This window comes from Cricetulus griseus, chromosome 3 (genome assembly GCF_003668045.3).
Source record: "Cricetulus griseus strain 17A/GY chromosome 3, alternate assembly CriGri-PICRH-1.0, whole genome shotgun sequence".
In the NCBI taxonomy this organism is placed as follows: domain Eukaryota; kingdom Metazoa; phylum Chordata; class Mammalia; order Rodentia; family Cricetidae; genus Cricetulus; species Cricetulus griseus.
The window spans coordinates 273775126-273798486 of record NC_048596.1 but is presented as its reverse complement, the minus strand read 5'-3'; the positions used below and the strand labels follow the sequence as shown (position 1 = coordinate 273798486).

The 23361-nt window shown below is 52.8% G+C and overlaps 2 protein-coding genes across 3 annotated transcripts; one reads left to right on the top strand and one right to left on the bottom strand.

Annotated features, from left to right (window-relative positions):
• Nucleotides 1–776: 776 nt before the first annotated feature.
• On the bottom strand, nucleotides 777–12681 carry Eif4e1b (eukaryotic translation initiation factor 4E family member 1B). The gene is made up of 7 exons (XM_035441733.1): nucleotides 12503–12681; nucleotides 3634–3876; nucleotides 3076–3171; nucleotides 2431–2494; nucleotides 1881–1994; nucleotides 1628–1767; nucleotides 777–1357 (listed from the first exon to the last, which is right to left on the bottom strand). The coding sequence occupies exons 1-7, from the start codon at nucleotides 12679–12681 to the stop codon at nucleotides 1243–1245; spliced, it is 951 nt and encodes a 316-aa protein (XP_035297624.1). The 3' UTR covers nucleotides 777–1242.
• A 1711-nt stretch (nucleotides 12682–14392) lies between these two features.
• On the top strand, nucleotides 14393–21277 carry Sncb (synuclein beta). 2 transcript variants are annotated; one of them, XM_035442980.1, is made up of 5 exons: nucleotides 14393–14513; nucleotides 17306–17347; nucleotides 17509–17627; nucleotides 20107–20196; nucleotides 20514–21277. In XM_035442980.1, exons 1-5 carry the CDS (start codon nucleotides 14393–14395, stop codon nucleotides 20544–20546), a joined length of 405 nt encoding a protein of 134 aa, XP_035298871.1. In that variant the 3' UTR covers nucleotides 20547–21277. The 2 variants fall into 2 exon arrangements, 1 of the variants encoding a protein (XP_035298871.1); XR_004769421.1 differs by lacking the exons at nucleotides 14393–14513; nucleotides 17306–17347; nucleotides 17509–17627 and adding an exon at nucleotides 19619–19834.
• The last annotated feature ends 2084 nt before the right edge of the window (nucleotides 21278–23361 follow it).

The window sequence follows — 23361 nt, the reverse complement described above, 5'->3', positions numbered from 1 at the left end:
AGGGGTCGGTCTTCATGGAGCTCCGCCCATGCCCCCGTCCCAGCCACGTTCTGTCCTCCCGGAGCCCCGCCCATGCCCACGACTCCGCCCCCAGCCGGGTTTAAGATCCCAGGCTCCTTGAATGTCCAGCCAGCGTCCTCCCAGAGCCCCGCCCACTCCCACCCAAGACTCCGCCCCTGCCCCGCCTCCGTTCTCCCTGAGCCCCGCCTCTGGGCCGCCCAGACCCCGCCCCAATAGGTCTGGGCCCTTCTGGAGCTCCACCCTCGTCAGCCTCAGTTCTGAGCCACGCTCCTCCTCCTTGGAGCCACGCCCCAGACTTCGTTTCCCTCCTCCGCTCACCAGCGGGCCTCACTCCTCCTCAGACCCTGTTTCTGGACCACGCTTTGGCTATACCTCCAGCCAGACCAACCCCACCTCTGAGGCACCCCCACTCTCCATCTCCCTTCCACCTGCCATCGCAGCAAGCGTCAGTCAGCATTCCTCCAGAGGCTCCAGATGAGCCAACTGGCAGTGCTGGTGATGGAAGTGTGAAGACCCTGGACCTCCAGTCTAAGGCTCAGAACCAGTGGAGTCCCTCCCCAGGGATGAGCGGCTGGGGATGAACATGAGCACATCAAGACCTGAGCGCCATGCCTGTTCCGTTTTGACTTTTCCTATCATAGCCCCTTTCTGATACCGACTTGGGCTTTCTCTGGTTTCCTTGGTAAGCTTGGACTCACTGGACAGGACAGATCCGGGTTTAGAGAAGCCTGGATCTTAAATGTTTAGATTCCACATTTATTCAAAAGTATTTATTTAGAACACATACCAAAAAAGCACAAAGTGTTGGCCATGGGATTCTCCTGTCCTGATTTGGTGGGGTTGAGCCAGGACTTTGCTTCACCCTGCCTTTGCCAAATGGCCACACACAGAGTTAAGGATCAAGTGTGGTTTGTAAGAATTGGCCAGCTGCCACAAGGCCTGGGCCCAACAAATGATGAAGAAACTAGTATGAATCCAGACGCAATGGTGAGCCCCTGTTATCCCAGATATTTAGTCTGGAGCAGGGGGATGTCTCAAGCCCATAAATACGAGGCTAACCTGGGCTGTAACATAGTGAGACCTTATCCAAGGGGTGGAGTGTTTATATGTATTGTAAGACGGGTGAAGAATCGAGCTGTCTGCCCAGGATCCCCAGTGTTGTCTTCCCAGTCACCAAACAGCAGTAAGTGGGTGTCCGATGAGTATTGGCTGAAGTCTGCCTCACACCACAAACCTGTTCTTGGCTAAAGAGTTGCTCTTGGCAGCAGTGTCTGCATGGGCCTGGTACCCAATGATGGTCTTTGAAGACAGGCCCAGACGCTCTTTGTATACATGCCTGGAGTAGAGACGGAAAGATGGCTCCCTGGTCCCAGCCACAGCCTCACCTGTTTTGCATGTCTTACTCATAGGTAAGACCAGCACCCACACAACCCCTCTGTGAAAATGAAGTCTGCTTTAGTTAAAGTGGTTTGGGTTTACATTCCGACCCCTTTTATACGAATGGGTAAGGAAGATGGAAGAGCCAGTATGGAGGGCTCCAGAGGTCTCCTTGCAGGCCAAGCCACACCCACCCAGCCCCCAGAACCCATGCAGGGAGGGCTCTCACCCGATGTGCAACACTCCTGCTTGGTCCTCTGCTTCACTTGTCCACACAGCAATCTTGTCCCCCTTGGTGCGGATGTTGACAACGGCTCCACAGACCTCCTTACTGTATTCCTCAAAACTCTCCCCAAGCAGGCATAGCAACTAGGCCCAAAAGGGGAATGGTAAGTGCTCTGGCTTGGGTACAGGGTCCACCCCACCAGCTCTGAGACCACTGCCTCCTGCAGGCCCACACAAGCACCCTTTCCACCACTCACCGTCTCCAGCCACAGACGGTCCAGTTCAATATGGCGCTGTTGTTTGGCAAGACTGAGCAGCCAGCGGCCACCCCGCTTGTTCCTGTTGTCTTCCCACATGGGCTGGATGCCTTCCTGTGGGGAGTGACAGATCAACTGCCTTCCTTTGTTTAAAGGGAAGCAGGCACCAAGTTCCCTCTGCACAAAGCCTTGTTGGTTCTGTACCCAGGCCTTAACTAGCCTTGCTTCTCTTACCTACATCCCCTCTGCACAAGCAGGTGCTGCCACCAATGACTCAGCCTCCCTCGAACCCAGGCCCCTTCCAAACCTCACAAGCCGCTGAGCCTCCCTCTTGTCACCTTTGCAACCTTATCTGTGTGCTTGTCACCTCTACTGAACAGGGTGACTCTGGGCCAGAATTTCTGTGAGCTAAGGTAGACATCCCAGGCATGGCTCTGTGGTCCCCAAACCTAGAGATCCTCTTCCTCCAGACTCAAGCATCCATAGCTGCCCACGCCCCAGTCATCCATGAGGGGAAAGCCCTGGAATGAGTCCCTTGAGCAGAGCCTACCTTGAACAGAGCATAGTCACAACCAGAAGAGAGCTTACTGGCCAGCTTGATATTGCTGTACATCCTGCAAAGACCCACACAGAGTTCAAGTTCAAGGCTTCGCAGCACAACGGCTCGCCTGACCCTGACTTTCTAGCTCCTCATCAGAACTAGCTTCCTATCACCTGCTTCCTTTCTCCCAGGGCCGCCCACCCCTCCACACACACCACCTGGGCCCTGCTGCCTGGAACCCCTTCTCTGGAAGCCTGACCCAACTGAGAAAGCCTGATGAAGTCCACACCAGCGAGGCATTCCAGCTGGGCATCCTTCCTGAGTTTATGTGGCCTTCCTCGGCTCTCTTCTCTGGCACATAAACGCTAAAGCAGCAGCCTGCTCCTCACTATGGCTGAGCCAATTTACCAGAGAGAAAGAAACCTGCTCAGGGTCACAGGGCCACAAAGTAGCAGGCTTCACTCCTACTACTTCTGGGGTCTGAGGTTCTCCCTAAACCCAAGAAGCTTTTTTTTTGGGGGGGGGATCTGGCCAGAACCTGACAACCCCCAGCTCCCAGCAAATACTAACAAGCCCCTGAGAAGGTGGCAGTCTATGGTGCCTTTGACCCCCAGCTCAGATCTCCTCCCCCCTCCCCCCGCCCAGGGCACTCACGCCCAGAAGTCCTCCACGGTGTTAAACTTGGTGACTGGCTTCAGATTGTCCTGCCAGGGCCGGCTTCGGTCATTCTTGAAGAACCACAGAACCCACCTGGGGAATGGGGAAAGGAGGGTCAAGGTCCTGTGTCCACCTCTGCAGCACCTGGGTTGGCAGGTGTGTGAGGTAGGGGTGAAATCTGGGACACACAGCCCTAAAGACATGGGAAGTCACTATCCCTCAAGGCCCGGTGAGAGGGTATTTAAAAAATCTGAGGGCTGGAGAGATGGCTCAGAGGTGAAGAGCACTGGCTGCTCTTCTGGAGGTCCTGAGTTCAATTCCCAGCAACCACATGGTGGCTCACAGCCATCTATAGTGGGATCTGATGCCCTCTTCTGGCCTGCAGACCTACAGGAAGGCAGAGCACTCAGATAAATAAATAAATAAATAAATAAATAAATAAATAAATAATTTTTTTAAAGTCCACTGAGTGGGAGGCAGGTTCAAGGGTCTAGGGTAGCTCAAGTGGCATAGCCCCTGGCCTCACACAGGGCTGGGACTCTGTGGCCCCCCTACCTGTACTGCAGGGGGTGTTTCTGTTTCAGGACCTGGAGCGGACATTCTCTGTGGCCCTTCCTCCTTGGAGTCCGAAGGGGTCCAGGAAGGTCTCTGACTTCTCTTGGGAGGACCTCCACACCGGCTTCGGATGGCTTTTCTTTCTCTGCCTCCTCCTGCTGCTGCTCTTCAACCTCAGCTTTGATTGTCTGACCAGAGTAAAGAATAAGAGTGAGCCAGAGCTGGGGCAGTGGTACCGCACCCCTTTAATCCTAGCACTCTCGGGAGGCAGAGGCAGGCAGATCTCTTTGAGTTCGAAGTCAGCCTAGTCTCCAGAGTGAGTCCCAGGACAGCCAGCTACACAGAGAAACCCTGTCTTGAAAATTAAAAACAAAACCAAAACTGATCCATAAGTTCTGGCTCTGGCTGGCCCCAGCTAGTCAATGGCTCTGGGATAGGCAGGTGGGTAGACTCACAGCTTGTGAAGTAGCCATGATGGAAGTGGCCATGACAAGGATCCACCAGCAACTAAGAGGCCCACAGGGCCTTGCTTTTAACCCACCAGAGAACCCAGTCCCACCTGGGCAGACAGGTGGGTGGAGGAGTTTGTGAGGACTGGGTAGGGTGGGATGGGATAGGATTTACCCGAATCCTTCAGTTAGAAGGTAAGTGCTGGTCACCCTGCACAGCTGTGACAAGAAAAGCCATCCTTGGGCAGTGGGTAGAACTCAGACAACTGAAAATTAAGAGCCAACATTTGGGGTCTGCTCTTAGGGTATTTGAGACCTACTGAGGGAAACCTGACTTTGAAGCAGGCTGCTGTTCTACAGATGACAAAGGTAACAACATTTATATAACACCCCCGCCCTGGTTCTGTTTACACCTTCAGTTTACGACTTTGATTATCATACAATGGCATTTATCTGGCTCTAGAAGCAACCGAGTTGTTTTTGTGTTTTTGAAGGCACTGAACGGTGTAACGCATGCCTGTAATCATAGCATCCAGGCCACAGGAGCAGGAGGATCAGGAGTTCAAGGCCAGTCTCAAGGACTGAGGGAGTTTGTGGCTGGCTTGAGCTATAAGAGAGCTCGCCTTAACAAAACAAAAGGGTAGCCATTTGTTAACGTTTAAAGACGGGCAGGCTTTTGTGTTAAAAGCCACACTCCTAATTTGTCCTGAGCATTTGGAGGGTTTGGCACTCTGAGGCCCTCCACCTTGTAGGGCCCCATCCACTATGGGGCTACCCTCCTTGTCTCGTGCCAAGAACATTCATCTGAGTGTCTCTCCCCTGGGCATCGCTGGTAAGGCACAGTGCCAGAGTCCCAGCATGTTTAAGTCCTTCCCTGAACTGATCCAAGTTACTGAACCCATGGAGGCTCATTTCCCCCGGTTTGCAGACCAGGAGATTGATCTATGACGGAGATCGATATAGGACTCAGAACTGCACATGAGGCCCAGAGAATAAGGCCTGGCTCGCTGCTCAATGGATAGCAGGTGAAAGCTCTGTCCCAGCAGGGGAGGGGACCAAATGAGAAGATAAGAGGCTAAGCTTTGCAGCCTCCATATTCTAAAGGTTGCTCAACCTCCTCTCACAGAAGGCACAGGGTGGAATGATGAGCTTGAGGCTGGCAGTCTGCCGTTGTCAGCCCATGCCTCTAACCACACCACAGTACTTGAGCCACGAGGCTAGGTACTTACTGGCTTGCAATAATGGGCTCCAAATGAGCGGGTGGAGCTGAGAAGCCCCGGTTTCCAGCCCAAGTTGCACTCTCTGTGCTGGGGTCTGGTGGGAACAAGACTCCTCTGTGACCTTGAGCACAGACCTCAGTCCACACCAGCACAAGCTTCTGCCAGAAAAAATGTAAGGGCTAGGAGGAGGAAGTCTAGGGTCTGACCTGGGCCTTAGAGCGGGTCTTATATGCATGATCAGAATTGGCCGCTGGGGGCTAACACTGTGGCTCAGCGGATAAAGTCACTTGCCTCCAATCTCCTGAGCACTGAGTCCCTGCAACCCAGATGGTAGAAGGAGAAAATCAGCTCCTTTAAGTTGTCTTCAGATCCCACATGGTGGTGCACACGTACACACCCACGGGCACGCACATACTGTAAAAAACGTTTTTATTTAAAGACTACTGGGGTCCTGCTTCCAGGTTTCTGGTTGCTTAGGTCTGAGTTCAACCTGCAGATTTGCATTTCCAGTTAGTTCATTTGGGCTCCCAGTCCAGAGGATTCAGTCCTTTGTGTCTGGGAAGGCACAGCCCACATGTTTGTGGCTCAGAAGCAGAGAAAGGGGACCGTGGGCGCTCAGCTGGCCGCCTCCTTTTTCCTTTTTCTTCATTCTGTGACCCAAGGCTAACCCACAGAATGGTGCTAGCCTTCCCCTGTCAGACAAGCCTCTCTGGGAATGACTTCACAGACACACTCAAGGTATAACTCACTAATGCTCTAGATGCTTTTTAATCCAGCTTAATAGGTAATGAAAATTAACTGCCACAAAGCTGGGTGTGACAGCACACACCTTTAATCCCAGCAGAGGAAGGAGGAGCTTGAGTTTGAGGCCAATCTACAGGACTCACTCTGAGTGAGTTCCAGGACAGCCAGGGCTACATAGAGAGACCCCCGGGGAGGGTGGGGGGACTAACCACCACAGCCAGGTTCTCAGACAACTGCTCAAGACTGTAGCCATGAAAATAATTAAGCGGACACCCACCAGGATGTTAATGTGTGCCATTTAGAAGAGGCAGCAGAGAAGATGAATAAGTGATATGTCAAGGGGTATTGGAAGACAAGAGGACCACAGTCTGCCTTCCTGTTGCCATATAACATATACCGCAGCCAGTCCTCGTGAGACTCGAATCGTGAGAGTAAGAATCATTCACTATGCTTGCAGACCTGTAGTACCCGTGGGATCAGCTCAACTCAGCTCCAAAGCAAGATAGGCTAGGCTGGCTCACAGCTTGGGGCTGAGGGCATCTGTCACTCACATGGGGTAGCTAGTGCAGCTGTCAGCAGGAACCTCAGCTCTGTGTGGCTTCTCCATGTGCTCAGCTTTCACAGTGTGGTGGCCAGTCCCCACGGGTTCCCATGGCAAACATTCCCAAAGACAGGAATCAGACGTTGCCAGAGCCTTCACGTTAGGTCTGAAACCTGGCTCACCCTTAGGCCTGCTGTGTTCCCCTCAAGTGCAAGGATGTAAATTCAAGGCAGGGATAGAGCTCTTCAAGGGCACTATTGGATGCTCAGACCCAGGCAGCCTTGGAGGAGGTCCAGGCAGGGACAATGCTATGGACCTGTATTTGATGGACCAAGGGAGATGCTGTCTCCAAGGCTGGGCATGCTCTCAGCTGCAACAGAGAGTGACCAGGCCTCTCCCTGGCACAAGGTAGCTTCCAGGCATGACCCAGGCCCAACAGCACCTTCTACAGCTCCTGGAGTCAGGGCTTGTGGTGGCTAGGAAGAAGCACTGAAAGTCCCTGGACCTGCTGGGAATCTGGCTCTTTGCCAATGACAGCCTAGTGACCAGCTAAGCAGGGTTGACAAGCTGGAGCTCTTGAATCCCAGCACGCTTCTGAAATTTTTTTCTTTCTTTTTAAAACTTTTACTTTATTTGTACTTACACTTTTGGTCAGTCAGTACCAAGCTATGGGGCTTTTTGATTTTGCTTTTGTTTGGAAAGCTTGAGCCACTTGGTATTCTAGTCCCTCCATGATAGAAACTTTCAACATTTGTGGGTCACGACCCTTTGGGGTCGCATAGCAGATATCCTGTATATCAGATATTTATGTTATGATTCATAACAGTAGCAAAATTAGTTATGAAGTAGCGAGGAAATGTGTTAAAGGATTGCAGCATTAGGAAGGTTGACAGCCAAGGCTCCATGGTAACCACCCCTCTCTTTTAGAGTTCCTCATCCTTTGTCAGTTTGCCAGTCATGGTTTGTAAATAAGGACCTTGGGGGGCGAGGGAGGGGGCAGCCTGTCCTAGAATCAAGAGTCTGTGTGGCAGTGCAGGAAGAGGCATGTGATACCCGCCCTGGACCACAACACAGTCCTGTGTGTCTGGATGGGTGACCGACCCGTCATCACAAGGAGGATCATGCCCCTTGATGAGTGTGAGTCTGCAGGACTGTCAGAAGTGCAGTGAGGGAGGGGGATTAGGGGACCTCATGGATGGCTCAGCAGTTAAGAGCACAGCTGCACTTGCAGAGGGTCCACATAGCTAAGACCCATCTGTAACTCCAGTACCAAGGGACCCAGTGCCCCCTTCTGGTGGTGCACAGACAGACATGCAGGCAAAGCACTCATACACGAGATATAAATAAATCTTTTTATAAAGGCATGCCAAGTATATTTTTAAATACTTTAACTGCTTTTTTAAATTAAAAGACGTATTACACTAGGGGTGGTGACACACACCTGTAATCCCAGCACTTGGGAGGCAGAGACAGGCGGATCTCCGTGAGTTCAAGGCCACCCTGGCCTACAAAAGGAGTTCCAGGACAGCCAAAGCTACACAGAGAGACCCTTTCTCAAAAAACAACCAAACAAACAAAAACATTGCATTACATCTATTTAAATTCTTTTACCATTTACTGATTGGTCTTTGTTGTTGCTCTGTGTATGAGTGTGTGTGCATGTGTATTTTAGCTTCTTTTACAATGCTGTGAAGAGACACTATGACAAAGGCAACTTATGGGAAGCATTTAATGGGAGCTTATCCTTTCAGAGTGTGAGTCCATGATAATCACATGATAATCACAGCAGGGGGCAGGGCAGCAGTCAGGCGCGGGGCTGGAGCAGTCACTAACAGCTGACGCCTAATGCTCAAGCATGAAGTGAGAGAGGGCTAACTGGAGTGGCCTAGACTTTTGAAAACTGAAAGCCCACCCTCAGTAACACACCTCCTCCAACCAGGCCACACCCACTCCAACAAGGCCACACCCTCCTAAGCCTTTCCAAACAATTCCACAACTTGGGACCAAGCATTCAAATATATGAGCCTATGGAGGCCGTTCTCGTTCAAGCTTCCACTGTGTGTGTGTGTGTGTGTGTGTGATGTGTACGTGTGCACGTGGGCACGCTCACGCACACACATACATGCTCGTGCATCCACAGGTGGGTCACAGAACAGCTTGGTGGAGGCAGTTCTCTTCCTATCATGAGGACTTCAGAGACTGAATTCAAGTTGTCAGGCAAACAAGCACCTTTATCCACTGAGGCATCTCACTGGCCCTACAATTTTTTACTGATTTATTTATTTGTAGTGGGTAGTAGTGTACGTGAATGAGCATAGCACACACATGTGGAAGTCTGAGGACAGCTTGCAGCAGTCAGCTCTTCACCGTGTGGTGCTGAGGACCAGACTCAAGTCATCAGGCTTGGCAGCAAGCACCTTCACCTGCTGAACCCCTCATGGCCCCTCTCTCAAGTTTTCAAATATAAATAAGTTTTAAAAATACCTGGTAATTGTTGGTATAATATTACTTTAAGGTGTGAGACTTTTATTTATGCTGCGTTTGTTTAACTCTGTGAAGCTGTGTTTCTGTGCCTGTCTAAAACACCTGATGGTCCTGACAAAGAGCAGAAGGGTCAATAGTGAGGAAGGAGCAAGGATAGGTGGGGCCGGCAGGCAGACAGGATAGAGGAACAAATGAGGGTTGAGGAGGAACGAGAGGGGGGAGGAGGATGTCAGGGCCAGCAACCCAGCCACCCACAGAGTACAAAGAAAAGTAAGATATACAAAAGTAAGAAAATAAGCCGGGCGGTAGTGGCGCACACCTTTAATCCCAGCACTTGGGAGGCAGAGGCAGGCCGATCTCTGTGAGTTCGAGACCAGCCTGGTCTACAAGAGCTAGTTCCAGGACAGCCTCCAAAGCCACAGAGAAACCCTGTCTCAAAAAAAAAAAAAAAAAAAAAAAAGTAAGAAAATAAAATCCCAGAAGGAAAAGGAAAAACAGGTTAATTTAAGAAAAGCTAGCTAAAAAACAGCCAAGCTAAGGCCAGGCATTCCTAACTAAAAATGTCTCTGTATGTGATTTATTTGGGAGCTGGGTGGTGGGCCCCTCAAAAAAAGCCAAAAAAGTAAAGATAAAAGATTCACACAACGGGCTGGAGAGATGGCTCAGTTAAAAGCACTGACTGCTCTTCCAGATGTCATGAGTTCAATTCCCAGCAACCACATGGTGGCTCACAGCCATCTGTTATGAGATCTGGTACCCTCTTCTAGTGTGCAGATATACATGGAAGCAGAATGTTGTATTCATAATAAATAAATAAATTATTTTAACCTCCTTGTGTGATAGAAATTCCTCAGCCACCACAGCATCCTGTCTCTTTCTCTTACACACACACACATACACACACACACACACACATGCACTCTTCCAGGAGAAGAGTGCTTGGCTTCTAGGAAAAGCTGAGAGATGGAGCAGTTGACGTGAGATTTAGTAAGGTGGACATCACCGTTGATGCTGACAAGAGGAACACGATCCCAGTACGATCCCAGGACCGTATACAGCCCTGTTCACTCATGATCTCGTCTCCCTGCTAGAAAGTGAGTATCCTGGGGCTGCTGAGATGGCTCAGAGGTTAAGAGCACTGACTGCTCTTCCAGATGTCCTGAGTTCAATTCCCAGCAACCACATGGTGGCTCACAAACCATCCATTATGAGATCTGGTGTCCTCTTCTGATGTGCAGATATACATGGAAGCAGAATGTTGTATACATAATAAATAAATAAAATCTTTAAAAAAAAAAGTGGGTATCCCCTCATCTTGTTCTCAGCTGAAGCCATTATGCCTGGCACCCAATGGACACCCAGGAGACACTGAGTACAGGAAAAGATGCCAGCGACATATTTGTGGGCAATACTGTCAACTGACCTAGGAGACAAACCCTCATGCCTGTCTGTGAGGAAGTGTCCAGACTTGGTTAATTAAGCTAGAAAAAGGCACCTTAAACGTGGGCAGCACCATTTGCTGCGCTGGTTCAAAAGAACTGAACAACCGCATCCACCTCCTTGCTGTGGACACAATGTGGCTGGCCACCTCACACTGCCGTTGCCGTGCCTTCCCCACCACGATGGACTGTACCCTTGAAGTAACTTACAAAGTAGAATTTTAGTCCGGCATGGAAGTGCATCCCCTTAATCCCAGCAGTCATGAGGCAGAGGCAGGCAGATCTCTGCAAGTCTGGTCCAGTCTGGCAATACAGTGAGACTTTGTCTCAAAGCAAACAAAAAACACATCTTCTTGTTTCCTGCAGTATTCAGTGCAAACTCTTTATCTCTGTCTCCCGACTTCTTATCTCTTCTCCCTCTTGGCAGGCACACCCTCCCTTACTCCTCACTTTACTGGCATGCAGAATTCTGAGTGCAGACTACAGAAATCCTGCAGCGCATCTAAGGCACCTATGACCAAACACCAGGCCACTCCGTCTCTGCAGCCTGGAGTGACACTAAACCCCCTGCTGAGTGATCCGGCAGCCTGGAATGCCGCTGAACCCCCTGCTGAGCAGGCCCTGAGGACTTTCAGGACACCAGGGTTCTGGACAGAGTCTCCCAAGCTAGGGAAAATAATCAGACAGCATACACACACACACACACACACACACACACACACACACACACACACACACACACACACACACACACACACACACACACGGTGAAGAAACAAAAGCCCAACCCTGAGCCTGCCCACTTTGTGCCCAGGAGCAATTCAGTTCCTGGCGTTGTGGCTGTCGTCCTGTGTTTCTCTGGCTGTGGATGTATACAAACAACCCTTGGTATTCTCAGAGCTTGAGTCCAGGACCCACGGCAGGCAGTGGAGTCAGGAGATGCTCAAGGCCTCATGTGTAATGCTATGGCACTGCACCCAGGCCAATCTTCCTGGAGGACTTCTAAGGCCTGATGCAGTGCAGGGCTGGCAACTATTGCTTAAAAGGCAATGGCAAGGAGATTGTATGTGTTCAGCAGCATAGATAGCATTTGCTTTCACAAATCTTCTTCTTGCTGGGCGTTGGTGGCGCACGCCTTTAATCCCAGCACTCGGGAGGCAGAGGAAGGTGGATCTCTGTGAGTTTGCGACCAGCCTGGTCTACAAGAGCTGGTTCCAGGACAGCCTCCAAAGCCACAGAGAAACCCTCTCTCAAAAAACAAACAAAAAAATTTCTTCTTAGTTACAATCTGATTAAAATTTTTGTATTATGCTTGTATAAGTGGGTCTGCTCACATGCGCACACTGCCTGTAGAGGCCAGAAGGTCCCCTGGAGCTGGAATTACAAATGGGGGGGAGTGGCCTTATGTGGCTGCTGGGAACCAAACTCTGGTCTTCTGGAAGAGCAGTACACTCACTCAGTTGCTGAGCCGTCTCTCCAGCTGGTCTTCTTGATCAGTTGTTGGTTGAATCTAAGGATGCAGAACCCTTTGATAGGGAAGGGAACTGTATGTGTATATTTGTACTGAACATGTCTGTATTTAATGCATGCAGCATGTGAAATATACATATAACATGTACACACTAGTGCTTATATATAACAAATACATATTGACATACAGAAAACTGTTCTTACATATAACTTGCTAAATATGTATGTATGTAATGTAACTTTCTATGTATCAAAGTTAGCTACAAGCTTTTCATTAACGCCACGTCTTCCTTCATTAGTGTCTTGGTCACACAGGGTCTGGCTCCTGGCTCCTCTAGGAGAACGTTTAGAACATTGCCATGTGTTCTACAATGGCCATCCCTGCACACACACGTGTCAATGTGCTCATAGGGATCTACAGAGCGAGTCCCTGGAAGGGGAGCTGCTGATCCAAGAGGGGTGTGCGATCAGACTCCTGAGAAGAGCTGCCAAAGTGGCCTTCTAAAACCTCTGCCAACTTACAGTCCTGCCAGAGCCGTGAGCGTTTCCTTGCCCATGCCCTGCTGTCTGCAGTTGGCACACCTTACCTCATCACCCTCTCTCAAACACCCCGCACTTCTGTCCCCACTGTCTTTGTCTGTGTTATATCCGCAGCTTAAAACACCCTTCCGAGCTTGCTCCTGAGGGAAAATCTTACCCATCCCGGGAACCTCACATTAATTCTCCTTTTCACTTATTCCCCTGACTCCCTGAACTGGCACGGTCCCTTTCATCGCGAATTCCACACCTGCATGGACGTAATTCCATCATAGAATGGACTGGGGTCCTACTGTGCGTCTGGCATCCCCACCCGTAACTGTACTCAAAGGTCTGTGTCCGCTTCTCTTCAGCTCCCGTTCTAGGTCGCACTGCCTTCTGACTGTGCCCCGGCCTTTGTACTTGAAGATCCTGCCCTGTGGGTGACCCTCTCCTGGCTTGGCCTACCTTGCTGTTTCTCCTGGATCTCTCTACTCCAGGTCATTTCTTCGCAGACGCCTTCCCTGTCTTCCTATCACCTCTCACAGTGAAACAGCCCTGTTTAGTTTAAGTGTGGATGCATTGGTTTTGTTTCCTGCCTCTCATCTCTGCGTGGGCATCTCCCTGGGGTCAGAACCTTGGTTCTCTTCCCCAGTCGCCCCCCACCCCACCCCCGCCCCTGAACCGCGCATCTAAGCGCCCTAGACAGGCTCCGGCTCCCTCCTTGCTTTCTCAGAAGAGGGGCCTACCTGGCGATTCAAAGGGCTAGCTGAGCAGTTCAGGATCCCACCGTTACTAACAAACGCAGCTGGGGTTCCAATCTACCTGAACTCCCCAGCCAACCGCAGCATTTCTTCCCACTCCTCTCTCGCCGCATTGCCCCCGCCCACGCTCCCCAAAGACTACGTCCCAAGCACCAGGGTCCCCGCCTGCACCAGAGGCCCTCCCCTGGAGGTCGCTTGCTCTGGGGAGATGTCATCCTCCCCGCCCCCTGTCAGTCAGGCGGAAGGGGCGGTGCGGCCACCAGGGGGGGTGCTGAGCTCAGAGCTGCCGCAGCGCCCGAGCAGGAGCCGGAGCTGAGCGCGGGAGTAGCATCCTTGGTGGCAGCGCACCCAGGACCGGAGCACTGCTACGCTCCTGCTCAGGGCGGGTGACGCGAGCGACCGACCACGGCCGGACCCCGCTGGCCCCGAGCCCAACCCTGCCCGGCATAGCCCAGCCCCGGCGTCTGCTCGCCGCCGCCGCCACAGCTCCGTCCCCAGCCCGGCCCCGAAACCCAGGTGAGGAGCAAGGAAGGGGGTCGAACTGAGGGTCCACAGGGACCGAGGGTGAGGTGAGGAAGGGAATCGAGACTGCATTTGGGGGAAACGCGGGCACAGAGATAGCAGGCGCCGGGCAGACGCGGGCAGGTGCGCCGCAGGATGCGAGTGTCCCTCCTCTCCGCTTGCTACAGTCGGGAGGATGTGCGGACGTGCGCCCGCGCCCGTGTGTCCGAGGGTCCATGCGCTTCTGAACGTGTCCTGTGCGTGTGCACGTGAGCATGTCCATGGTGTGTGTTTGTGTGCAGACCGTGTGACTGCCGTGTGTGCAGACAGGCCCGGGTGTTCGTGCTGAGCCCAGCTTCCGGTTCTGCGGGACTGCAGGTTGCAGGTCTCCGGATAACCGAGGTGGCGGCCCCTCCCGCGTCCCGGCGTTTCAAGGACGCCAGGACTCACCGCAGCATGGCCCTGAGGCCTAGAGCTGGGGAGTGCAGTGGGTAGGAGGGGGGTCTGGGCCCAGAAGCGCGCCAATTCTCAGGGATGGAGGGAGGGGACACCAGATCCACCGGGAGGGCCAGAGTGAGGGTGTGGAGCCAGCTCCTGGCACTTGTGTGTTCGCCCTCCCCAGGCCGCCAGGATGGACGTGTTCATGAAGGGCCTGTCCATGGCCAAGGAGGGCGTTGTGGCTGCAGCCGAGAAAACCAAGCAGGGGGTCACCGAGGCAGCAGAGAAAACCAAGGAGGGCGTCCTCTACGTCGGTGGGCAAGAGGCTGCAGGGCTGGGTGTCTCCTGGGGGTGTCAGGAAGGGTGCTCAGAGGAATTGAGGGGTCTGGGCTTGGGAATATGAGTCAGCAGATGGACGAGATCAGTAGGGGTCACTGGGGACACAGCCAGCTTGTGGAATTGACCAGTGGGAGGCGGGAACAGGGTGGGAGCCAGTGAAGGTGGTGTTCAAATGAAAGACCCATGTAGTGAGCTCATCAAAGTTCCCTTTTTCTTATCCTGTCATCACTATTAATAGTGACCTGATGGGGAACCTTTTCTTAAGGCCAAGAGCTGTGAAATGCCACAGTATTTAATGCTCCTGGCCTTTTTCCTACAGCTCAGGGACACTGAGGCCCTCTGCTAACCACTCTGCCCAAGGTCATACAGCTGTGAAAGCTTGAAGCTGGGGTATGAATCCAGCTGGGAAGCCCCACCTTCCCTGGGTATTGGCGGGCTCTCTCCGGCTACCCCCCTACACACACACACACACACACACACACACACACACACACACACACACTGCCTATGGGTTTACCTCCCTCCGCAGTCCCTCCAGTTCATCCTCCTCTCAGCTGCCAGCTGGTGTCAGGACAAAGGCCAGGAGGTTAATGTCTCTCACCCAAAGTGTGAAAGAACTTTGTGGGTTATTTGCATAACGAGGGAAAAGGCTGGAGATAGAAGCTAGCCCACTTGTTTTGGAGCTCACATGGTGGGCCGGGACTTGCTCTTGTAGAAAAGATATGAAAGAGCTGGATCATTTGCCCAAGGTCAGAGTAAATTTGGATTGTGATCATTAAAAACATACCGTGTGCCAAGCATTGTGTGGATGCTGAGCTGTGACGATGAAAGGGACAGCATTGCAAACTTCTCATGGCTACGCACAGCATTTCAGTGATGGGTCTGGCATCGGGTAGCAAGTGTGGGAACCATTTAGGGGAACAAAGCCAAAGGGGAGCTACCTGTAAAGGTCGTCCGTTCATGCATGCATGCATGCGTGCGTGCGTGCATGCATGCGTGCATGCAGGATCAGCCCTGAGCACTAAGGAGCCCAGAAGGCAGGAAGGCAGGATACAGCAGCCATAGATACAGCCTAGAAAGCAGAGGGCAGGAGTCATGGTGAAGGATGGGCTCAGGTTGGTGGGCAAGAGCCAGTTCACAAGAAGACTTGCATGTCTGGCTGGAGCATCCTCTAATTACCATTAGATGCTATAAGGGAGAGGCTGACGTGATCTGGCTGGTTCAGAATGGTCCCTCCAACCTCCAGGGGCAGAGCAGTTTGCAGGGAGGCCAGGAAGCATTGCCACCTGAGACAAGAGCCGTGGTAATTAAGCCCAGCCTTGAGCCCACATCTGCCTAGCCAGGCTCTGGCCTCCTTTCTTCACTCCTCCCTCGTCTCTTTCACCTCTTAAACCCCTGGAACCCCAGTATTTTCTCTCTGCTAGTGGGCTGTGCCTCTCCAAGCCATGGCAGGCACTTCTAGCTGTCCCTTGCCCGGGAACCTCTGCACTGAGGCCTGAGTTCCTGTAGCCAGCCTATCCTGCAGCACCCCCATGGCCCTGCTTCAGGCTGCATTCCCAGCACTGCTCTTCACCATACCCAGTGTTGCTGGTACTCCGGTGCTTCCACGCTTTTGGTTCCTCCTCCCTAATCTCATTTTAGAATATCCATGTGTTCCCCATTCCTCAGATCCCAGGCAGTGGTCCCCACGTCTTGCAGTCCCTGGGGTCTAAATACTCTTTCCCTACCATTCGAGGTCAGACAGTAAGCCAGGCCCAGGCTTTGCGCATAAAATGTGCAAACGATTTGCGGATGAGTGAATAGCACGCAGCATGACTCTCGTCCCCTCTGCCTCCAAATTCTCGCTGGCCGTGGTTTGGGGCACACGTCATGCCAGCCTGGCCTCACCCTTGGCTCCGGCTAACCCAGCCTCATCCTTTCTGTATCGGCCATAGCCAAGATTTGCCAGCCTTTGTCTGGCTGCTCAGTCTTCACGTGACAGATTGCCCGGACCCGAGAGGACACTCACCCTGTGGCAGAAAGTCTCCAGTGTTGCTCCGGCATCCTTACGAAGACCCACCCAGTGTCACGAGTGCCTTCTGCAATCTGAACATCACCTTTACACTCATGTGCACCTAACATTCCCCACTTTAGTCAAAAGGAGGAACTAGCCCTTGTTCGGAGGAGACACTCGTGAGAGACATCCATGAGACATGCATGGGCACCAGGGGCGTCTTGCAAACGCATGGCTCTGTCCCTCCCAGCACCACTGCCTCCAGACTTGGGCTACACATTTGTGCAGTATCTGGGAGCAAGAGTTTCAAGTTGGCCGTGAATGCTCACTCAGCCACTGACTGACTGCAGGGCCCTTACTGAGCTTCTGTTTTCCAACTATGAAGAAAGAAAAACCCCTACACACACACACACACACACACACACACACACACACACACACACTGCTGCACACACACACACACACACACACACACACACTGCTGCCCAGGCTGTAGAACAGAAGGAAGACAAGAGCTTTGCATTAGCCCTCAGCCAGTCCCCAGTGGGAGGTATGGGTGTTGGGGCAGGGGACCAGAAGGCCTGAGGAAATATGTGTAAGGATTGAGTGTATTTGGCATGGGGGTGAGAATTTTGGGATATGGGGGTCAGGGAGGCAGGTCAAGGGACCCATTGCTACCTGGGTCCTCTTCTCACTGCATGACCCCTGCATTGGGTTGGAATCTCTGTTCACTGTGCTTAAACTCCTTAAATGCGTGCCTCTTTCTTCCTATAGGAAGCAAGACCAAAGAGGGAGTGGTACAAGGTGTGGCTTCAGGTACCAGACCTGTCCTAGTGTTTTATGGGGAGGAGGGGCCTAGGTACTCCTGAGGCTTCTGTGGGGGGGTTGCCCCTGGGGAGGAAAGGCTCTTTCTGGGACACTATGTGGGGTCCCCTGGCACTGAACTGGCACCCCCACCCCGCCACTCCCTGCTCCAGTGGCTGAGAAAACCAAGGAGCAGGCATCACATCTGGGAGGAGCCGTGTTCTCGGGGGCTGGGAACATTGCAGCAGCCACAGGCCTGGTGAAGAAGGAGGAGTTCCCCACAGACCTGAAGGCAAGTGATCCCCCGCTACACACTGTGCATTCTGGGCACACATGCCCGCCACCATCCGCTCCACCTCTACTCCCCCAGCCTGGGGCACAAGCTTGCTTGTCTCCTTTCCGACAATCTGTGCTACCCTCAGCTCAGAATGCAGCTGTGGGGTATGTGTGTGTGTGCTATGCTCCCTGTGAAGGGACCCGGAATGGGCTGTGGTGCATAGCCCACTTACCAGCGTGATTCTAGATACTCCAGGCCACGTCTGAACACGCCGTGGTGTGTTCCTTCATTTCCTTTCATTGAATGTATGTCCACACCAGTGAAGACGTGTTCTCTGTGGCTCCACAGTGGGTGAGCCCCTGCATCCATGCTACCGAGGTAGTGAGAGAACACAGTATAAGGTCAGCCAGTGTGCATGATAGTGTCAGATAGTGTCAGTGAAGAAGGGGACCCTGTGATGGGGTAAAACACTACAACAGGACTATTTGAGCCAGGAGAGTTTCCCTGGGGAGGTGACATCCAAAGGATCAAGGAAAAACAGCCCTGAGGAGATATTCGGTTTTAAACAGGAGACACACAGGTCCTGAGGCAGAAGTGAGGGATTAAAGTCCACAGGTGACCTTATTGCTGCAGTTCTAGAGACCACACCTTTCTAGCAGCAGTGAACCTGTGACCTGTCAGGGCTCTGTAAGACTCTCTCTTATGGGACTGCAGAGATGGCCCAGCAGTTAAAAGCACTTGTTGCTCTTGCAGAGGACCTGAGTTAGGTTCCCAGCATCCACAGAGTGGCTCACAACCATCCAAAGGATCCAATGTCCTCATCTGGCCTCTTTAGGCACCAAGCCCACACAGACATACATGCAGACAAGCACTCACACATATAAAAATATATCTTTTTTAAAGACTGCTTTAACACCCCCCACACCCACACACACACACACCAAAAAGAAAGGCATTTTGGAAAGGGATCTCCCCAATGAAGGTAGCAGCCAGTTCAAGACACAAAACACCAGCAGCCTCTAGAATCCCTGCACTACGCTGCCTTTACAATCCCTTATCTTAGCCAGGCCTACGTGAGGCTGTGGAATGTGCCTCCCAAACATCTGCATCCCATGTACCCTCTTAGCTCCCTTCAGTCTAGGTCCTGCCTGTCCCCTCCCCCCAAGGGCACCTACTTCCCGAGTTGATCACTGCAAGCTGGTGGGAGCTTTTTCATCTCACGCACATGCCATCATGAAGAGTACATGCTCTTCCATATTCTGCTTTTCATAATCCAGTGGGACATAATCCAGTGTAAGCCGGCTATCGTTTGCGCTGCCATTCTCCATTCCCAATGGTCCATGTCCCACTGTGGTTAGGTCATGTGCCCAGGGCCATTCTACTACCTTGTTGTGTCCACTTCCAAAGGGCTCAGATGGCATTTACTTGGGACGGGGTTGCTGCAGATTGAGCCAAGGCCTTTAGCACGCTACACACATGTTCTAGCATGAAGCTATTCCCTGAAGGCCTCAAGCTGAGACTTTGAACGATGTCTTTCCTGGGTTCTGGTCGTAGCTGGGTAACTTGGGACAAACTAATATTTCTCATCTCTTTGGTCATCTCCACAAAGAGAGGAATGAGCTGTCATCCTCACTTACAGGAGATGTAAAGCCTGGACCCAAAGGTGTGCAGATAGACGATACTCCAAGGACCTGAAGCTCCCGGTGGGGCTAAGGCAACTGGAAGCACCAACTTCTCAGTACTACAGCTCCAGGGTCCTAGGCATGTGCCAGGCCACATGTGGCCTTCTACAGCCATGCATATACCATGTGTTTACATATATGTGCTCAATTGCAGGTGGCCAGCCATGTGTTTAGCAGGCCTCTACATGCATTACTCATTGGTCTGTGCCCATCTGGGCAGCAGATGCTGGGGGGAGGGGAGAGTCTTAGCTCACACATCCAAGCAACACCATGAGCTGTTGCTTCCAGCTTATCTTAAAATAGCTACAGTGAAGAAATCAGGCCAAGCTCAGCCCTGGGGGAGGGAGGGATGGGTGGAAAGCAGAGGAGAGAATGGCACCGAGCCCCTCTCCAGCCCCGTACCTGAGCCTGCAGCTCCCTGCTGCCTGGGAGGGGAGCTCCAGAGTTCTCTCCTGGGTCCTAGTTAGTCCAGCGGTTTGACTATGCGTAAACAGGAGACCCGTTTGCTGTGTCCCTGCCTATTCAGTCTCAGAGACAGAGGTAGAGGCTGCCAGGTTCTGGGCTGAGGGGAGCACTCATCGCTCTCCATGCTCCTAACTCCCCCACCCCCATGATTGGGGGGAGGGGATTTACCATTCACAACTCTATCTCACTTCTCACTTTTAAGACCCCCAAATAAACTCACCTAAACACCTCTTGCACTGCCAAGCCACCCTAGTCTACCTCAGTCTTCCAAGCAACCCATAGCATACTAGCATGGGTTTTAAGGAGTGTCCAGCTGCCCACACAGCACTACTCTTGTCTGTTCACAGCCAGAGGAGGTGGCCCAAGAAGCGGCTGAAGAGCCACTGATTGAACCCCTGATGGAACCTGAAGGGGAGAGTTATGAGGAAACACCCCAGGTGAGGAGGCAACAGGGCTGGGGGAAGGGCTTCCCTGAAGACTGAAGTCATCCCGAGCTGGGTGGGAAGTCCCCAGCCTTATAAAGTTGGGCTGGGTGGACTTCAATAGCTGAGGCTCCAGGAGTAGGTGCCTAACAACACGCCTCAGACACAACCGCCTTGGTGTGTCTCAGCTGAACCCAACTCCAGGTTTCTCCTGGAGGGACAACCCTTGTTCCTCCTGGGTGGGGAGGGATCTGGTAGGCTGCACTTGACCATCCAAGTCTCCAACACTTCCTTTACGCTCTTCTCTCTTCCGCCCCCTCCCTCTGATGCAGGAGGAATATCAGGAGTATGAGCCAGAGGCCTAAGGGTCCAGGAGGGCCTCGCACCAGCAGCACAATTCTTCCCTCTCCCTGCCCCACCCCTCACCCCCCAGAGCCAGGGCTGTCCTTCTACCTTTCCCCCAAAACACGAGATCTTCCTTCGGCCCGAGGCACCTCCCCCGGGCCTGCGTTAGTGTCTGCCCTGCCCTTCCGTCTGTCTCACCTGCCCGCGTTCGTCCCTGAGGCGTGGACTGAAGTCGGGCAGAGGTTCCACTGGGAGCCCCGCCCCACCAGTGTTACCCCTCACCCTCCATCTGGTCCGGTGTCTGCGCGGTTGTAGCATGTTCTATGTATTTTTAAACCAAGATGGGAAAGCTATGGCTCCTTCCCCATCCCAACAGAGGTTCTCCGAGGGGCCCCCGGGCAGCCCCACTTCGACCCCTAAAATGTTTTTTTAACCCAAACCAGGAGCCAGGTTGTGCCATGCCCCTCCCTCAGCCCGCTCGGCCCGAGCGCGGGCGTCGTGTGTTGTGATTGTGGCATGGAGAGCCCCCCACCCACCGTGTGAGCGTGTCCCGGGTGGGCCGGCCCAGCCGCCCCCCAGCGTGTCCATGAATAAAGCCAATCTGTCTGTAGCTGGCGCCACCTGGGCAGGGCTGGGCTTCAGGGCCCCGGGCTGCCCCTCCGCTCTTTGGGCCCTGGAACACTCGGCACAGGTGCATGCATGGCTGGCTACCTGGGACCTCAGCTTATCCATCTCCTACTCCAAGCCAGCTCCTCACGACCCGCAGGGTGATGGCCCCCACTGCCACGCGCGCACGGGGACCGAAGTTGCCTGGGAGGCGGGAGGTTAGCATTGGGCGCCACCTCCTGGCAGGAAAATGGGTGCAGTGCCAGGAGACGCCAAAGGCCCGCACCAGCACGGTGAACACGCATGCACGAGCGTGCGCGCGCGCCAGGCTCTACGCGCGAGCCCCGGGGCCAGCATCAGGGCCAGAGCGCACGTGCAGACCTGCGCTCTCGGTCGCCGCTGCAGCTGCGCCGCAAAACGACGTCGCTAGCCGTTAGCAGGGCCCTCCCACTCCGGGCCTGTGCATACACATCTACGCACACCTGCCCAGCGCAAACAAACAGAACCGTTGGCGTCATCAGCCAGGAGAGGGCACAGTTCCCAGCAGGTGGTACTTTTCCGCTCCCAGAAGCGCCACTGCAAGTTCGAGATTTCAGCGGAGTAGGGGAGGGTCTGCAGGAAACGGGAAGCCCGCCAGACACCTGGAGCAAACCAGGATCAGCACTAGGGGGCCCCGGCGACTCAGAGTTAGGAGGGAACCTCGAAAAGACCCGCATTGCGTGCAGGCTCCGCCTGCAACCACGCCGCTTTTATTGGCACAGAGCGCCGGGCTCGAGGCTCCGCCCCCATTTGTGCGGCGTTCGCGTTTGCAGTAGAACCTGGTCCTGTCTGCGAACGCCGGGCAGACGCCCGATTTTACCGCAGAGAAGCCCCCTCAGCCTCGCCTTGACCTCCAGCTATGGAGCGGACAGCAGCTTGCTCTATTCAGTCAGCCCCTTTACCCTTTACCCTTTCCCGAGAGTCTTTGGAGGGAGAGGAGATGGCAAGTCTGGGCAAACAATTAACCCTGTGGGAGATCAGTGTGTTCTGGTCACCTGGGCCTTCACGTCTGGAAGCAGGAAGCCGCTAACAGATGGCCCTGTAGAACAGACTGGCGGGCTCGGATGAGTGCGAGCGATAGGAGCTGGAAACCCCTTTCTGCTCAGTTACACTACTTACAACCTGCTATCTTCTAGAACAGTGATTCTCAGCCTTCGAAATGCTTCGACCCTTTAATACAGTTGTGTGGTGGTGGACGCCCCCCCCCCAACCATACAATTATCTCCGTTGCTACCTCTTAACTGTAGTTTTGCAACTATTATGAGTCGTAATGTAATACTTTTGGAGATAGAAGTTTGTCAAATGGGTCGCGACTTACGAGTTGAGAACCATTGTTCTAAACACAACAGATGCATGGCCCTCTGGCTGAATTTTGGCCTCTAGATAGGGTTAATTTACCAGCACGCTATATTTTTCTAAGTGTGAATATCTGTGGTTTATGCACAGCTTTTCCAGCCCTGTCTGTCCTGATTTTATTACACCCAGTCTGCGGGCTTGGTGTGTGTGTGTGTGTGTGTGTGTGTGTGTGTGTGTGTGTGTGTGTGTGTATACCTGTTATCTTCAGCCCCAGATCCCCATTTTTAGATGTCAAAACCAGGTTTACCATCTGGCCTGTGAAGAGATTTATTTCCTCCTTCTCAAGTGCCAAATCCTACACCTGGCCCCACTGAGAATGATTCTACTCAGAGACAACATGCTCACCAGCCAGGGTCACCTTAAATGCATTCCAGGCACAAATCCAGAAGCAGAAGATGCCAACCCATGTCTGATGACTCTCTGTGTGTGTGTGTGTGTGTGTGTGTGTGTGTGTGTGTGTGTGTGTGTGTGTGTCCAGCTCATGGGGTCTGAGCTATTTCCCAAGCTCCCAATGCATCCCAAGCATGCATGTAGAACTTACTTTCACTAATTCCACTTAAAATCACCCTCAATGCTTCATTGCTACAACCTCAACCTACAAAGGAGGGAATAGGACTTAGAGAGGCAATAATGCTATGTGCCCAGGGTTGGTTGCTGAAAAATGTCAAAAGTCAGATTGAGCCCTATTCTTGACTCCAAAGGCCAAGACCTTTGGAATTTCCAAAACCTGTATTCTCTGGCTTTGAAGAAAGCCAATGAAAAAATATGGATAGCAGCAAATGTGGACAGTGTCATGGAGACCATAATGGCACTACATACATGTTGACCTGTGAT

Coding starts and splice junctions, on each gene's coding strand:
- Eif4e1b (XM_035441733.1), bottom strand. CDS start 12,681: ATGGGTAAGATTTTCCCTCAGGAGCAAGCTCGGAAGGGTGTTTTAAGC. Junction 3,877..12,502: donor CTCACGGCTCTGGCAGGACT/GTAAGTTGGCAG, acceptor CTAGGATTAAAG/GGGTGCGGTACCACTGCCCC. Junction 1,768..1,880: donor ACCGTCTGTGGCTGGAGACG/GTGAGTGGTGGA, acceptor TTTTGGGCCTAG/TTGCTATGCCTGCTTGGGGA.
- Sncb (XM_035442980.1), top strand. CDS start 14,393: ATGGACGTGTTCATGAAGGGCCTGTCCATGGCCAAGGAGGGCGTTGTG. Junction 17,348..17,508: donor GGTACAAGGTGTGGCTTCAG/GTACCAGACCTG, acceptor TCCCTGCTCCAG/TGGCTGAGAAAACCAAGGAG. Junction 20,197..20,513: donor GTTATGAGGAAACACCCCAG/GTGAGGAGGCAA, acceptor CCTCTGATGCAG/GAGGAATATCAGGAGTATGA.